The following is a 17978-nucleotide window of genomic DNA, read 5'->3' as shown; positions in this document are numbered from 1 at the left end:
AGAACTGGCAAATCTGGTGCAGTCCATGAGGAGGAGATACTTTTGATTTTGACCCCCCCTTTGTTCAGGGACACATTATTCCATTTCTGTTAGTCACATGTCTGTGGAACTTGTTCAGTTTATGTCTCAGTTGTTGAATCTTGTAATGGTCATACAAATATTTACACATGTTAAGTTTGCTGAAAATAAACGCAATTGACAGTGAGAGGACGTTTCTTTTTTTGTTGAGTTTATAATATGAATTGTAATTCGTAACATATAAGAAATGGGTGATGGATATCCACAAATTAATAAATAGAGACAAAAATATAACATAATACTAAATGGAGTGTTACGTATTTACGTACAGAATAAAACGAAATGTTCTGAGACCAGGATGACTTCCCAGCTCATCCCTACCCCTAACCCTAGCTTCATGTCCACATCCCAGCTCATCCCTACCCCTAACCCTAGCTTCATGTCCACATCCCAGCTCATCCCTAACCTTACCTCTAACCCTAGCTTCATGTCCACATCCCAGCTCATCCCTAATCCTATTTTCACAGCATCTCCCTCCCTCCTTCCTTCCTTCCTTCCCTCCCTCCCTCACTTTCCCTCTCCCTCAGGGGAATCCTCTAAGGTGGATTATGGGGATAAGATGTCCACTGTGTTACAGCCACACTGCTCTAAATCACTCTTTCACATAGAGAGATAGAGAAAGAGAGGTGGAGATTGGAGGAGAGAAGGAACGACGGAGACGGAGAGGAATGGGGAGGGTCTTACGACCAGGATGGTGTAAGGACAGGGGCGAGAGACTGGCCAGGAGAGAGGTAAAGAAATACCAAACTTCTTTGTTTACAGCAGCTCTGTAGATAACTCTGTACATGCACAGGGGGGTTCTATACTGGGTTTGTTGTTGGGTTTTATTGTGTTGTGTGAATAAATAGAGTGATTAAATAGTATGTTGTTTTGGAGGGGGGTTTGAGATACATTGGCTTATGTATTTGTGTGTCAGTAAATGCTACTCAGTCATTTGAAAACATGTATATCAGTTATGATGCAATTCAACTATTATAACATGGTAGGTTCACCTAGTATTCATTTCAGTGCTCAGAGTTCATGACCTATTAATCACGCTATTAGAGCAGGTCAAAGGTTGTGGTTGGGAGGTGGGCGTTGGTGTGAGCTACGAATATGTCAGACATTAGTGTCTGGACTACGATGGGGCGCCAGGTAGCCTATTGGTTAAGAGCGTTGGGCCAATAGCTGAAATATCGCTGGTTTGAATCCCTGAGCTGCCTAGGTATAAAAACCTGTTGATGTGCCCTTGAGCAAGGCACTTAACCCTAGTTGCTCTGCATAAGAACATCTGCTAAGTAATGCAATGATGATCTGGTGGTACATATAGGCCTACCAGTGTGCAGTGATTTTATAGTACTAAAGCTTTTTTGCCCATCCTACAGAGAGAAAGCTAAACCTGAACCTGAACCTGCCAGTCTCCAGAGCCAGACAGACCACTCTCTCTGACCAAGCTAGGACGTTCCAACCAGAGGAGAACAATGGCCTTCCTACCCCCTCACTGTACCCCCCTCTTGGGCTTGTGGCTGGCTCTGTGTGTCCTCCTGGTCCGGGAGGTCCATGGAGAAGACCCCACTAGTCATCAGATTGGCGGTGGTGGCGGGGGCTCCCAGTGCGGGGACTACAGTAACCAGGTGATGGAGGATGGGATGTGCCGTCTGGTGGCCACCCTGCCCCAGACCGAGGACCAGCGCTGTCCAGACATGTTCCGTTGCACAGACGAAGTCTCCTATTGGCTGCATGAGAACGAGGAGAGGAAACAGCAGATTCTGTCTCTGAGGGAGACCATCTCAGAGCTTCAGGAGGAGCTGAGGAACCACAGGCACCGCGTCAAGGTTCTGGAGCTGCAGGTGGGTTCTAGAGATTGAACTGGAGGAATAGGCTAATGGTGTAGAGAAATAGATGGAGTTCAAATTCTAGAACTAGAGTTCAGGGAAAAACAAGTAGGCCAGGGTTATAAAGCTTCATGGAAATAAAAGTTCAATGACTGAGATACAGTGCTCTAGTTTCTGTATGAGTGTGTAAGGCTGGAGGTGAGCCACTGCTTCAGACTCGGAGCAGGACATGTGCCAGTGGTCTAGAACTGCAGGTGAGCAACTGTTCTTGAGATACTGCTATGGTTACTTTACGTTAAACTGAATGCTAAAAGCCTCCGGAACACGCTCTAACCCTACGTCATAAAGGAGGACTTCAGCCAACTAACACACATACTGTAGACACACACATACACACTGACACCTGTCTCTGTTACTCCCCCTACGCTGTGGCAGCCGGTAGTGTACGGTATCGCCCCAGGTGTCCCTCCCTCCTAGCAAGTCCTTGACCCTGGCGCTAAGGGGATTAGCCCTGGGTACTCTGGCCTGGCTCTCCTGGCCCTCCTCCACCACGTGCTGCCTCGTGTGTCTGTGGCACTGGGACTCAGCCCTTTGGCTAACCATGGCTTTTACCTGGTCTGGGACGAAAGGGGGAGGTAGTGCCACTTGGATGTGGTTTGGGATATGGGCTGGGAATATAGCACCTGTAGTTGGGATGGTTGGGGTTAGTGTGGTGGTTCATTTCTTTACTATCAAATGAGGAGAGACAACCTTATCACACAAGTCTTATACTTATACTTAAACTAAATCTTTAAATCACTTATTAATAAGGGAGCAGGTGAATACAACTCACACATATAAAGTGAATCGATTGAGTGCTCTACGATAATGATGGCTGGTCATCGAGTCACCCTTAGATGACTCGTTGAGAGCCCTGAGACAAAAGTACAAAGGTCTTTTATAGCTAAGATACACCCCTTTCAACCTACATGATGAACAACAGATATATAGAATGGGTCACAAGGTTAAGATTTGTATGAAAGATACGTATAATTCACAGCAGACAGTATATGCTGTAAAAACAGTTATCTTTGCGTAGAGACCAGTGTCTGGCACTGGGGTCATCTCTCCCTGGTATCTTATAGAACAGAAACATAAACTCATGCTCTGGAATGAGGTCTCTTTAGGTTTTATCACCCAAAATACATCATAAATCTCCTGTCAGTGTTATCTCCCAGAGGCCCATCCTCAGTAGAACACACACAATAGTTCTAAAAATCCTCTCTTCGGTTGCATAAAACAACCATTTGATGCAATAAAAGTATTATAACATAATCTTGTAATTTCCACCATAATAGGTGGTTGAATACCCTCTGTATGTCTGTCTGTCTCTGTCATTTCCCTTATCATTTTTACTCCTTTCTCTCTCTGCAAATCTCTTTTTCTGGGGTCATACAGCATATTGCCCCACTATTATATCCCAACACTTCTCACCTTACAGGGGAAAATGGCATAGCAGTTACTGCATAGCAGACTTTTCTTAGCATGTACAGAACATCTTTGTTTATGAAAATGTACTTATATATATTTATTAGATATTTTCAAGGATGAAATCTCTTGAGATGCACCAACTCGTGTCCAAATTTTAAAAAAAAGGAAACAAACAAACAATACTTAACAACAAGAATAATATGGCAACTACAGTCTAAAAATAATTTAAATGAAATAATAACAAACAAAAAAGTACATTAACAGCATAAAACAGTTAATAGGCCTACAACTAATACGACTACTGCTAATACTACTAATACAACTAATACGACTACTGCTAATACTACTAATACAACTAATACGACTACTGCTAATACTACTAATACAACTAATACGACTACTGCTAACACTACTAATACAACTAATAAAAACTACTGCTAACACTACTAATACAACTACTAAAAACTACTGCTAACACTACTAATACAACTACTAAAAACTACTGGTAACACTACTAATACAACTAATAAAAACTACTGGTAACACTACTAATACAACTACTACAACTACTGCTAACACTACTAATACAACTAATAAAAACTACTGCTAACACTACTAATACAACTAATAAAAACTACTGCTAACACTACTAATACAACTAATAAAAACTACTGGTAACACTACTAATACAACTACTACAACTACTGCTAACACTACTAATACAACTAATAAAAACTACTGCTAACACTACTAATACAACTAATAAAAACTACTGCTAACACTACTAATACAACTAATAAAAACTACTGCTAACACTACTAATACAACTAATACAACTACTGCTAACACTACTAATACAACTAATACAACTACTGCTAACACTACTAATACAACTAATAAAAACTACTGGTAACACTACTAATACAACTACTACAACTACTGCTAACACTACTAATACAACTAATAAAAACTACTGCTAACACTACTAATACAACTAATAAAAACTACTGCTAACACTACTAATACAACTAATAAAAACTACTGCTAACACTACTAATACAACTAATACAACTACTGCTAACACTACTAATACAACTAATACAACTACTGCTAACACTACTAATACAACTAATAAAAACTACTGCTAACACTACCAATACAACTAATAAAAACTACTGCTAACACTACTAATACAACTAATAAAAACTACTGCTAACACTACTAATACAACTAATAAAAACTACTGCTAACACTACAACTAATAAAAACTACTGCTAACACTACTAATACAACTACTGCTAACACTACTAATACGACTACTGCTAACACTACTAATACAACTAATAAAAACTACTGCTAACACTACTAATACAACTAATAAAAACTACTGCTAACACTACTAATACAACTAATACAACTACTGCTAACACTACTAATACAACTAATAAAAACTACTGCTAACACTACTAATACAACTAATAAAAACTACTGCTAACACTACTAATACAACTAATAAAAACTACTGCTAACACTACCAATACAACTAATAAAAACTACTGGTAACACTACTAATACAACTAATAAAAACTACTGCTAACACTACTACTACAACTAATAAAAACTACTGCTAACACTACTAATACAACTAATAAAAACTACTGCTAACACTACCAATACAACTAATAAAAACTACTGCTAACACTACTAATACAACTAATACAACTACTGCTAACACTACTAATACAACTACTGCTAACACTACTAATACAACTAATAAAAACTACTGCGAACACTACTAATACAACTAATACAACTACTGCTAACACTACTAATACAACTAATAAAAACTACTGCTAACACTACAAATACAACTAATACAACTACTGCTAACACTACTAATACAACTACTGCTAACACTACTAATACAACTAATAAAAACTACTGCGAACACTACTAATACAACTAATACAACTACTGCTAACACTACTAATACAACTAATAAAAACTACTGCTAACACTACTAATACAACTAATACAACTACTGCTAACACTACTAATACAACTAATAAAAACGAATAAAAACTACTGCTAACACTACTAATACAACAAATAAAAACTACTGCTAACACTACTAATACAACTAATAAAAACTACTGCTAACACTACTAATACAACTAATAAAAACTACTGCTAACACTACTAATACAACTAATAAAAACTACTGCTAACACTACTAATACAACCAAGTACCTGTAATACATAGATACATATTTACAAACATCTTCACATGGTGATGTTTCTATTACTTAAAAACAATAACATTCGAAAAAGGCCTTTCTTAAATTCCCTGTGTGATTGTAATGTCCTGATTTCTGTATGTAAATTATTTCAGTAAGTTGGGCCTTTGTATCTGAAAGATCTTACTCCAACCTCATGATATACCCTTAGAATTTGTGATTGCTACTGTTTTTGAAAGGAGTAGTGTGTGTCTTGTAAAGTGAGTATATACAGGGCACAGGAGGTTGGCGGCATCTTAATTGGGGAAGACGGGCTCGTGATAGTGGCTGGAGCGGAATACGTGGAATGGTATCATTCCATTCACTCCGTTCCAGACATTATGAGCTGTCCTCCTCCTCCGCAGCCTCCACTGATACAGAGAGATTTAAATAGATACATTTAGAAAGAAATTGGTACCAATGCAGTTGTCTTCTGTTAGACAGTGACATACCATTTAGTGATTCACACATTGTGCAATGATGTGCCTTATAATGGCATCCAGGACTCAATCTTCAAAGATTGATGTAAATTACATCTCATTCATAAAGTAAGGTCGTGGTTGTGTTTTTATAGATGATGCCACCATAGTCTATTATAGGAAGCAGCAGTTGAGTTCCTAAGGTCTTTCTAATGGATAAAGTAAAACAATTATTAGATCTGTGTAGCTTATAGTTAATTGTTTTTCGAATATAATCAATGTGCTTTCCAAAAGATCATTCAGAATATATCCTCAAACCCAGATATTTCAAACAATCAACACTTTCAAGCATTGTTCCATTACTTGCATGGATTTTGAAATGGCCAGCTGTGGAGTTGATTCTTTGCTGTGTACATATCCATGCATTGTTGTCTTAATGTGTGTGTGTGTATATATATATATATATCAGAGCGAGGAGAAGACCCGTATTAACTCATCCTTGGAGCATCGTTTCCATGAATTGGAGACACACTATGCCGAGGCCACCACACTAGTGCACTTACAAGGGACCCTCATCTACGACCTTCAGGTACACAGTACAGTACACATCTTATAGTACCAGTAATGTAATAATCTAAGTACATTTTTCAAACATGTTGAGAGCTTGTCGTCTGTCTCTCTAGGCCCAGATCCATAACCTGTCTCGGCTGGTAGAGAGTGTACGGAGGAACCCTGGCTGTATGATCAACATTGTCGGTACCAGCCCTCAGATGAGTTCAGAGGAGGCCCTGCATCCAGGTACATAGACACTCATTATTGATAAAAACACACACACACACACACACACACTCAGATATATTTATATATATATGTTAATATTATTGCCTTATTTTGGACTTATTTAACATATCTACAATTCATTGGAGCCAAGGTCTACAATTTACCAGTAGGGGGTGACAAGCCTCTTTAAAAGTATTCTGAGTCCAATATCTCACCTGTTCATTTCTGCTCAAATACTGCATTTTTAAGTTTGTGTCAATTAATGATGAAACACTCTGTGTTTTCTCTGTCCGCCAGAGGTACAGCATGTGAGGAACTGTCCTATAGATTGTGCGTCTATCTACTATAACGGTGTGAGGCGCTCTGGTCTGTACACGGTGGTGCCTTCACTGGGGGTTATGCCTGTCGAGGTTTACTGTGACATGGAGACAGAGGGTGAGGGTTATATACACTCACAAGTGTCACACATGAACAGAGTTGGTTTGTGGTTTGAAGAACCAGTTTTATCAGTCAATAACATATCCTCATTATGTGTGTTTGCATAACTTGTACACTACCAATGCCAAGAGTGTGCAAAGCTGTCATCAAGGCAAAGGGTGGCTATTTGAAGAATCTCAAATATAAAATATATTTTGATTTGGTTAACACTTTTTTGGTTATTACATGATTCCATATGTGTTATTTCATAGTTTTGATGTCTTCACGATTATTCGACAATGTAGAAAATAGTAAAAATAAAGAAAAACTCTTGAATAAATAGGTGTTTTAAAACCTTTGGTAGTGTATGTCATATTTAATGTATACGTATCCTCTCCTTCTCCCAGGTGGTGGCTGGACGATGCTCCAGCGGCGTGTGGATGGCTCTGTGACCTTTGACCGGAGCTGGAGGGAGTATAAGGACGGGTTTGGTGATATGCATTCTGAGTTCTGGCTGGGTAACGACCACATCCATGACCTGACCAGCCAGGGAGACTATAGCCTCAGGATTGACCTAGAGGACTGGAGCAACAAGCACAAACACGCCCTCTACCAGAGCTTCAGGTGGGGGTTAGAGACAAACACGCCCTCCACGACATCTTCAGGTGGGGGTTAGAGACAAACACGCCCTCTACCAGAGCTTCAGGTGGGGGTTAGAGACAAACACGCCCTCCACGAGAGCTTCAGGTGGGGGTTAGAGACAAACACGCCCTCTACCAGAGCTTCAGGTGGGGGTTAGAGACAAACACGCCCTCTACCAGAGCTTCAGGTGGGGGTTAGAGACAAACACGCCCTCTACCAGAGCTTCAGGTGGGGGTTAGAGACAAACACGCCCTCTACCAGAGCTTCAGGTGGGGGTTAGAGACAAACACGCCCTCTACCAGAGCTTCAGGTGGGGGTTAGAGACAAACACGCCCTCTACCAGAGCTTCAGGTGGGGGTTAGAGACAAACACGCCCTCTACCAGAGCTTCAGGTGGGGGTTAGAGACAAACACGCCCTCTACCAGAGCTTCAGGTGGGGGTTAGAGACAAACACGCCCTCTACCAGAGCTTCAGGTGGGGGTTAGAGACAAACACGCCCTCTACCAGAGCTTCAGGTGGGGGTTAGATACAAACACGCCCTCTACCAGAGCTTCAGGTGGGGGTTAGAGACAAACACGCCCTCTACCAGAGCTTCAGGTGGGGGTTAGAGACAAACACGCCCTCTACCAGAGCTTCAGGTGGGGGTTAGAGACAAACACGCCCTCTACCAGAGCTTCAGGTGGGGGTTAGAGACAAACACGCCCTCTACCAGAGCTTCAGGTGGGGGTTAGATACAAACACGCCCTCTACCAGAGCTTCAGGTGGGGGTTAGAGACAAACACGCCCTCTACCAGAGCTTCAGGTGGGGGTTAGAGACAAACACGCCCTCTACCAGAGCTTCAGGTGGGGGTTAGAGACAAACACGCCCTCTACCAGAGCTTCAGGTGGGGGTTAGAGACAAACACGCCCTCTACCAGAGCTTCAGGTGGGGGTTAGAGACAAACACGCCCTCTACCAGAGCTTCAGGTGGGGGTTAGAGACAAACACGCCCTCCACGAGATCTTCAGGTGGGGGTTAGAGACAAACACGCCCTCTACCAGAGCTTCAGGTGGGGGTTAGAGACAAACACGCCCTCCACGAGATCTTCAGGTGGGGGTTAGAGACAAACACGCCCTCTACCAGAGCTTCAGGTGGGGGTTAGAGACAAACACGCCCTCCACGAGATCTTCAGGTGGGGGTTAGAGACAAACACGCCCTCTACCAGAGCTTCAGGTGGGGGTTAGATACAAACACGCCCTCTACCAGAGCTTCAGGTGGGGGTTAGATACAAACACACCCTCTACCAGAGCTTCAGGTGGGGGTTAGATACAAACACACCCTCTACCAGAGCTTCAGGTGGGGGTTAGATACAAACACACCCTCTACCAGAGCTTCAGGTGGGGGTTAGAGACAAACACGCCCTCTACCAGAGCTTCAGGTGGGGGTTAGAGACAAACACGCCCTCTACCAGAGCTTCAGGTGGGGGTTAGAGACAAACACGCCCTCTACCAGAGCTTCAGGTGGGGGTTAGAGACAAACACGCCCTCTACCAGAGCTTCAGGTGGGGGTTAGAGACAAACACGCCCTCTACCAGAGCTTCAGGTGGGGGTTAGAGACAAACACACCCTCTACCAGAGCTTCAGGTGGGGGTTAGATACAAACACGCCCTCTACCAGAGCTTCAGGTGGGGGTTAGATACAAACACACCCTCTACCAGAGCTTCAGGTGGGGGTTAGAGACAAACACACCCTCTACCAGAGCTTCAGGTGGGGGTTAGATACAAACACACCCTCTACCAGAGCTTCAGGTGGGGGTTAGATACAAACACACCCTCTACCAGAGCTTCAGGTGGGGGTTAGAGACAAACACACCCTCTACCAGAGCTTCAGGTGGGGGTTAGATACAAACACAACCTCTACCAGAGCTTCAGGTGGGGGTTAGAGACAAACACACCCTCTACCAGAGCTTCAGGTGGGGGTTAGATACAAACACACCCTCTACCAGAGCTTCAGGTGGGGGTTAGAGACAAACACGCCCTCTACCAGAGCTTCAGGTGGGGGTTAGAGACAAACACGCCCTCTACCAGAGCTTCAGGTGGGGGTTAGAGACAAACACGCCCTCTACCAGAGCTTCAGGTGGGGGTTAGATACAAACACGCCCTCTACCAGAGCTTCAGGTGGGGGTTAGAGACAAACACACCCTCTACCAGAGCTTCAGGTGGGGGTTAGATACAAACACACCCTCTACCAGAGCTTCAGGTGGGGGTTAGAGACAAACACGCCCTCTACCAGAGCTTCAGGTGGGGGTTAGATACAAACACGCCCTCTACCAGAGCTTCAGGTGGGGGTTAGAGACAAACACGCCCTCTACCAGAGCTTCAGGTGGGGGTTAGATACAAACACGCCCTCTACCAGAGCTTCAGGTGGGGGTTAGATACAAACACGCCCTCTACCAGAGCTTCAGGTGGGGGTTAGATACAAACACACCCTCTACCAGAGCTTCAGGTGGGGGTTAGATACAAACACACCCTCTACCAGAGCTTCAGGTGGGGGTTAGATACAAACACACCCTCTACCAGAGCTTCAGGTGGGGGTTAGATACAAACACACCCTCTACCAGAGCTTCAGGTGGGGGTTAGATACAAACACACCCTCTACCAGAGCTTCAGGTGGGGGTTAGATACAAACACACCCTCTACCAGAGCTTCAGGTGGGGGTTAGAGACAAACACGCCCTCTACCAGAGCTTCAGGTGGGGGTTAGATACAAACACGCCCTCTACCAGAGCTTCAGGTGGGGGTTAGAGACAAACACGCCCTCTACCAGAGCTTCAGGTGGGGGTTAGATACAAACACGCCCTCTACCAGAGCTTCAGGTGGGGGTTAGATACAAACACACCCTCTACCAGAGCTTCAGGTGGGGGTTAGAGACAAACACGCCCTCTACCAGAGCTTCAGGTGGGGGTTAGAGACAAACACACCCTCTACCAGAGCTTCAGGTGGGGGTTAGATACAAACACGCCCTCTACCAGAGCTTCAGGTGGGGGTTAGATACAAACACACCCTCTACCAGAGCTTCAGGTGGGGGTTAGAGACAAACACACCCTCTACCAGAGCTTCAGGTGGGGGTTAGATACAAACACACCCTCTACCAGAGCTTCAGGTGGGGGTTAGATACAAACACACCCTCTACCAGAGCTTCAGGTGGGGGTTAGAGACAAACACACCCTCTACCAGAGCTTCAGGTGGGGGTTAGATACAAACACAACCTCTACCAGAGCTTCAGGTGGGGGTTAGAGACAAACACACCCTCTACCAGAGCTTCAGGTGGGGGTTAGATACAAACACACCCTCTACCAGAGCTTCAGGTGGGGGTTAGAGACAAACACGCCCTCTACCAGAGCTTCAGGTGGGGGTTAGAGACAAACACGCCCTCTACCAGAGCTTCAGGTGGGGGTTAGAGACAAACACGCCCTCTACCAGAGCTTCAGGTGGGGGTTAGATACAAACACGCCCTCTACCAGAGCTTCAGGTGGGGGTTAGATACAAACACACCCTCTACCAGAGCTTCAGGTGGGGGTTAGATACAAACACACCCTCTACCAGAGCTTCAGGTGGGGGTTAGATACAAACACACCCTCTACCAGAGCTTCAGGTGGGGGTTAGAGACAAACACGCCCTCTACCAGAGCTTCAGGTGGGGGTTAGATACAAACACGCCCTCTACCAGAGCTTCAGGTGGGGGTTAGATACAAACACACCCTCTACCAGAGCTTCAGGTGGGGGTTAGAGACAAACACGCCCTCTACCAGAGCTTCAGGTGGGGGTTAGAGACAAACACACCCTCTACCAGAGCTTCAGGTGGGGGTTAGATACAAACACGCCCTCTACCAGAGCTTCAGGTGGGGGTTAGATACAAACACACCCTCTACCAGAGCTTCAGGTGGGGGTTAGAGACAAACACACCCTCTACCAGAGCTTCAGGTGGGGGTTAGATACAAACACACCCTCTACCAGAGCTTCAGGTGGGGGTTAGATACAAACACACCCTCTACCAGAGCTTCAGGTGGGGGTTAGAGACAAACACACCCTCTACCAGAGCTTCAGGTGGGGGTTAGATACAAACACAACCTCTACCAGAGCTTCAGGTGGGGGTTAGAGACAAACACACCCTCTACCAGAGCTTCAGGTGGGGGTTAGATACAAACACACCCTCTACCAGAGCTTCAGGTGGGGGTTAGAGACAAACACGCCCTCTACCAGAGCTTCAGGTGGGGGTTAGAGACAAACACGCCCTCTACCAGAGCTTCAGGTGGGGGTTAGAGACAAACACGCCCTCTACCAGAGCTTCAGGTGGGGGTTAGATACAAACACGCCCTCTACCAGAGCTTCAGGTGGGGGTTAGAGACAAACACACCCTCTACCAGAGCTTCAGGTGGGGGTTAGATACAAACACACCCTCTACCAGAGCTTCAGGTGGGGGTTAGAGACAAACACGCCCTCTACCAGAGCTTCAGGTGGGGGTTAGATACAAACACGCCCTCTACCAGAGCTTCAGGTGGGGGTTAGAGACAAACACGCCCTCTACCAGAGCTTCAGGTGGGGGTTAGATACAAACACGCCCTCTACCAGAGCTTCAGGTGGGGGTTAGAGACAAACACGCCCTCTACCAGAGCTTCAGGTGGGGGTTAGAGACAAACACGCCCTCTACCAGAGCTTCAGGTGGGGGTTAGAGACAAACACACCCTCTACCAGAGCTTCAGGTGGGGGTTAGAGACAAACACGCCCTCTACCAGAGCTTCAGGTGGGGGTTAGAGACAAACACGCCCTCTACCAGAGCTTCAAGTGGGGGTTAGAGACAAACACGCCCTCTACCAGAGCTTCAGGTGGGGGTTAGAGACAAACACGCCCTCTACCAGAGCTTCAGGTGGGGGTTAGAGACAAACACGCCCTCTACCAGAGCTTCAGGTGGGGGTTAGAGACAAACACGCCCTCTACCAGAGCTTCAGGTGAGGGTTAGAGACAAACACGCCCTCTACCAGAGCTTCAGGTGGGGGTTAGAGACAAACACGCCCTCTACCAGAGCTTCAGGTGGGGGTTAGAGACAAACACGCCCTCTACCAGAGCTTCAGGTGGGGGTTAGAGACAAACACACCCTCTACCAGAGCTTCAGGTGGGGGTTAGAGACAAACACGCCCTCTACCAGAGCTTCAGGTGGGGGTTAGAGACAAACACACCCTCTACCAGAGCTTCAGGTGGGGGTTAGAGACAAACACGCCCTCTACCAGAGCTTCAGGTGGGGGTTAGAGACAAACACGCCCTCTACCAGAGCTTCAGGTGGGGGTTAGAGACAAACACGCCCTCTACCAGAGCTTCAGGTGGGGGTTAGATACAAACACGCCCTCTACCAGAGCTTCAGGTGGGGGTTAGAGACAAACACGCCCTCTACCAGAGCTTCAGGTGGGGGTTAGATACAAACACGCCCTCTACCAGAGCTTCAGGTGGGGGTTAGATACAAGCTTAACAACAATATTTGAACGTGTTAAAACATTTCTAGCCTATAATGAGCAACAGGGTTGACATGTTATACTCAATGTACTCAGTTTTCCAACACAAAACACCCCAAAAAAACAGTAGAACCATCTCACCTGCTTCTACACTATGATTCGACTATTAATGTTCAATGTTCCTTTTTCAAAAGAAATAGTTTTACCATATTAATTAAAACGAGAGTCCAGTTCACATTTCAGGATAGACCTTAAACCTGAGGGACAAATGTTAATTAATCACTAATCACATTAAATAAGTCAAATTACTTGTCCAAAGCAACAAAATAACCAGGGCTTAAACAACAATGGTGAAAACTTGGGAAGACCTTGGGGTTGAGTGGGTTAACATTCTTGCAGAAGTTGGACATTTCAAAATGGTAATTTTCTGCAGATTTTCAATTTTTATTTGAATGAAAACACACACTGTTAATGGAATTTGGAATGACCTAGACATTCTCTTTTGGGTGGCATTTTAACTTCTGCTTGTCCGTGTGCGTGTGTGTGTCTCTCCATACAGTGTGGATGGGGAGGACAGCCAGTACTGTCTCCATGTGTCTGGGTTCAGTGGGACGACGGAGGACTCATTCAGCTGGTACCATGACAAGCAGGGCTTCAGCACCCCCGACACTGGCAACATCTGTGCTGAGATATCCCACGGAGGCTGGTGGTACAACCAGTGCTTCTACGCCAACCTCAACGGAGTCTACTACAGAGTAACAACCTCACCATACAGACACACACAAACACACTGCACAATAAATGACCTTGTCAGATAGAATGTGAATGTTTGATAGAGGTATGTGTGTAATGATAATCAAAAGAATATTCATAACCAATCAAACAATCAAATGTTTTTTATAATCCCCTTTTTACATCAGCAGTTGTCACAAAGTGCTTGACAGATATTTACAGACCTATAGGTATCTGGTCACCGGTATTCCTCCCTGTTACCACCCTGACCGCTAACTCTGACTGTGTTTGTGACCCCACAGGGAGGCCGGTATTCCCCCAAGGGGAAGAACCCTCTAGGACCAGACGGAATCGTGTGGTATTCCTGGAAGGACTCGGACTACTACTCTCTAAGGAAAGTCAGTATGATGATCCGCCCACGTACCTTCCGCCCACGCATGTCGCCCTGAGAAACCACCGCATGGCCATGACAACCACCCCCTGATGACGGTCAGGCTCCATAATGGCTCGTCTGATCTGATGACATCACCACAGACGTACATGCTCCACACTTTTACAGTGAAATGTGCAGTAAACCTTACTCACCGGTCTGGAGATGGATTTTCAGTGTGTGCACATATTTTTGAATGTGTGTGGATATATGTTTGCATAATGTTTAAATTTGCATATGTGGCCATGCCACCAATAAGCCTGACAGGCACAGGAGGCTGGTGAGGTGAGGACGGCTCATAATAATGTCTGGAATAGAGTGAAAGGAATATTATCAAACACATGGAAACCACGTTTGATACCATTCAATTTATTCCGTTCCAACCATTACTGAGTCCATCCTCCCAAATGAAGGTGCCACCAGCCACCTGTGCTCAGTGAGAAGCTCAATCCTGGATACTGTGGCATGTTGTACTAAAGTCTTCTGACCAATACAGACACAGGAACAGATATTGTCCAGTGAACTCTGAGAAACAAGTATTGAATGGAAGGGGTGGCACACGTCGAGAAGTCCTTTGTGTGTGTGTTGACCTGTCTAGAAGATGGCTGGAGTTACATAGATTCCACAGTCCTGTACTATAATAACATGACTGTGCCAAACTAACAGCCTATTGCTGGAGGGATGAAGGGGAACTTCCCTCCTATAGATCCACAGTCAGGTGGACAATATACTATACAGTACATAAAATGCTATATATTATACCATACATAATATATAGAAGAGAAAAGACACTGTTTAAACTGCAATGTGTGTTAGTGTAAAGACTAAGGGCTGAATCCCAGCTAGAAAAACACAAAACTCAGATGAATGTAAATATAACATTCTTACATTTTAGCAGATGCTCTTAACCAGACTGACTTAAAGGAGCAATTAGGGTTAAGTACCTTGCTCACGGGCACAGACAGATTTTTCACCTTGTCGGCTTGGGGATTCAAACCAGCGAACTTTCGGTTATTGGCCCAACACTATTAACCACTAGGCTAACTGCCGCTGTTCTTAAACTGCAGTTAGCGTTCAAACACAAGGAAGTGTGGGTGTTTACGGCCTTGTGTGCAGATTGACATATTTACCTATTTGTGTGTGTAGATTGAGATACACTACATGACCAAAAGTATGTGGACACCTACTTGTCGAACATCTCATTCCAAAACCATGGGCATTAACATGGGAGTTGGTCCCCCCCTTTGCTGCTATAACAGCCTCCACTCTTCTGGGAAGGCTTTCCACATTGCTGCAGGGACTTGCTTCCATTCAGCATCAAGAGCATTAGTGAGGAGTGGCACTGGTTTTGGGCGATAAGCAGTCGGCGTTCCAATTCATCCCAAAGGTGTTTAATGGGGTGAAGGTCAGGGATCTGTGCAAGCCAGTCAAGATCTTCCACACCGATTTGCGACAAACCATTTCTGTATGGACCTCGCTTTGAACACAGGCGCTTTGTCATGCTGAAACTGGAAAGGGCCTTCCCCAAACTGTTGCCACAAAGTTGGAAGCACAGAATCATATAGAATGTCATTGTATGCTGTAGCGTTAAGATTTCCCTTCACTGGAAGTAACGGGCCTAAACCTAACCATGAAAAACAGCCCCAGACCATTATTCCTCCTCCACCAAACTTTACAGTTGGCACTATGCATTTGGGCAGGTAGCGTTCTCCTGGCATTTGTCAAACCCAGATTCGGCGGACTCCAGCTGACGCTTGGCATGGTGATCTTAGTCTTGTGCAGTGGAAACGCTGGAAACCTGTTTTGAGGCCAACATTTTTACAAAAACAAATACATTTGTTTTTATTTTTTTTGGGGGGGAGGCATGTTACTAATAAAGCCGCATACAAACACGGTCTCTTTTTTGTTTTCTTGAGTAAGGCAACTCCAAAACGCAGGTGTTTCAGCCTAGCTCAGTGTTCTGTCACTCATGGGGACACTATGTCACTGCCAAGTCTAATGGTAATGCAACCTTTATTTAACTAGGCAAGTCAGTGAAGAACAAATTCTTATTTACAATGACGGCCTAAAGGGGAAAAGTGGGTTAACTGCCTTGTTCAGGGGCAGAACGAAATATTTTTACCTTGTCAGCTCGGGGATTCGATCCAGCAACCTTACAGTTTCTGTCCCAACACTCTAAACACTAGGCTACCTGCCGCCCCACAAGAACTAGAACATTAGAGCTAGAAAATTCTAGTCCCTTGGGTGCTGCCATAGTTACATTACAAGTGCCCATCCAAGAAATCTCAAGGTCATTGGCCACAGATAAAATTACATCAAATGAAGTTATATGTACAGCAGCTTTGATTGGACTGATCATCATGGACTGTTTTATTTATTTGTATTTCGCCTTTATTTAACCAGGTGGGCCAGTTGAGAATAAGTTCTCATTTACAACTGCAACCTGCCCAAGATAAAGCAAAGCAGTGCGGCAAATACAACTACACAGAGTTACACATAAACAAACGTACAGTCAATAACACAATAGAACAATCTATGTACAGTGTGTACAAATGTAGAAGAGTAGGGAGGTAGGCAATAAATAGGCCATGGAAGCAAAATAATTACAATTTAGCATTAACACTGGAGTGATAGATTTGCAGATGATGATGTGCAAGTAGAGATACTGGGGTGCAAAAGAGCAAGAGGATAAGTAACAATATGGGGATGAGGTAGTTGGGTGTGCTATTTACAGATTGGCTGTGTACAGGTACAGTGATCGGTAAGCTGCTCTGACAGCTGATGCTTAAAGTTAGAGAGGGAGTTATAAGTCTCCAGCTTCAGTGATTTTTACAATTAGTTCCAGTCATTGGTAGCAGAGAACTGGAAGGAAAGGCGGCCAAAGTAAGTGTTGGCTTTGGGGGTGACCAGTGAAATATACCTGCTGGAGCGTGTGCTACCGGTGGGTGTTGCTATGGTGACCAGTGAGCTGAGATAAGGCGGGGCTTTGCCTAGGATAGACTTACAGATGCCCTGGAGCCAGTGGGTTTGGCGACGAATATGTAGTGAGGGCCAGCCAACGAGAGCGTACAGGTCGCAGTCGTGGGTAGTATATGGGGTTTTGGTGACAAAACAGATGGCACTGTAATAGACTACATCCAGTTTGCTGAGTAGTGTTGGAGGCTATTTTGTAAATGACATTGCCGAAGTCAAGGATCGGTAGGATGGTCAGTTTTACAATGAGGCAATGATCGCTGAGATCCTGGTTGAAGACAGCAGAGGTGTATTTAGAGGGCAAGTTGGTCAGGATGATATCTAAGAGGGTGCCCATGGTTATGGATTTAGGGTTGTACCTGATAGGTTCCTTGATAATTTGGCATCGAGCATAGATTGTAGGACGAGCCGGGGTGTTAAGCATATCCCAGTTTAGGTCACCTAGCAGCACAAGCTCTTAAGATA

The 17978-nt window shown here is 44.8% G+C and overlaps 1 protein-coding gene across 1 annotated transcript; it reads left to right on the top strand.

Moving 5' to 3' along the window:
• Nucleotides 1-616: 616 nt before the first annotated feature.
• Nucleotides 617-16437, top strand: si:ch211-203k16.3 (techylectin-5B). The gene is made up of 8 exons (XM_036975951.2): nt 617-809; nt 1443-1907; nt 6527-6646; nt 6741-6855; nt 7135-7272; nt 7662-7878; nt 13938-14133; nt 14413-16437. The coding sequence occupies exons 2-8, from the start codon at nt 1539-1541 to the stop codon at nt 14557-14559; spliced, it is 1302 nt and encodes a 433-aa protein (XP_036831846.1). The 5' UTR covers nt 617-809; nt 1443-1538; the 3' UTR covers nt 14560-16437.
• Nucleotides 16438-17978: the final 1541 nt, after the last annotated feature.

This window comes from Oncorhynchus mykiss, chromosome 4 (assembly GCF_057628025.1).
Source record: "Oncorhynchus mykiss isolate SJ-2025 chromosome 4, ASM5762802v1, whole genome shotgun sequence".
NCBI lineage: Eukaryota > Metazoa > Chordata > Actinopteri > Salmoniformes > Salmonidae > Oncorhynchus > Oncorhynchus mykiss.
This window is presented reverse-complemented; position numbering and strand designations above follow the sequence as displayed.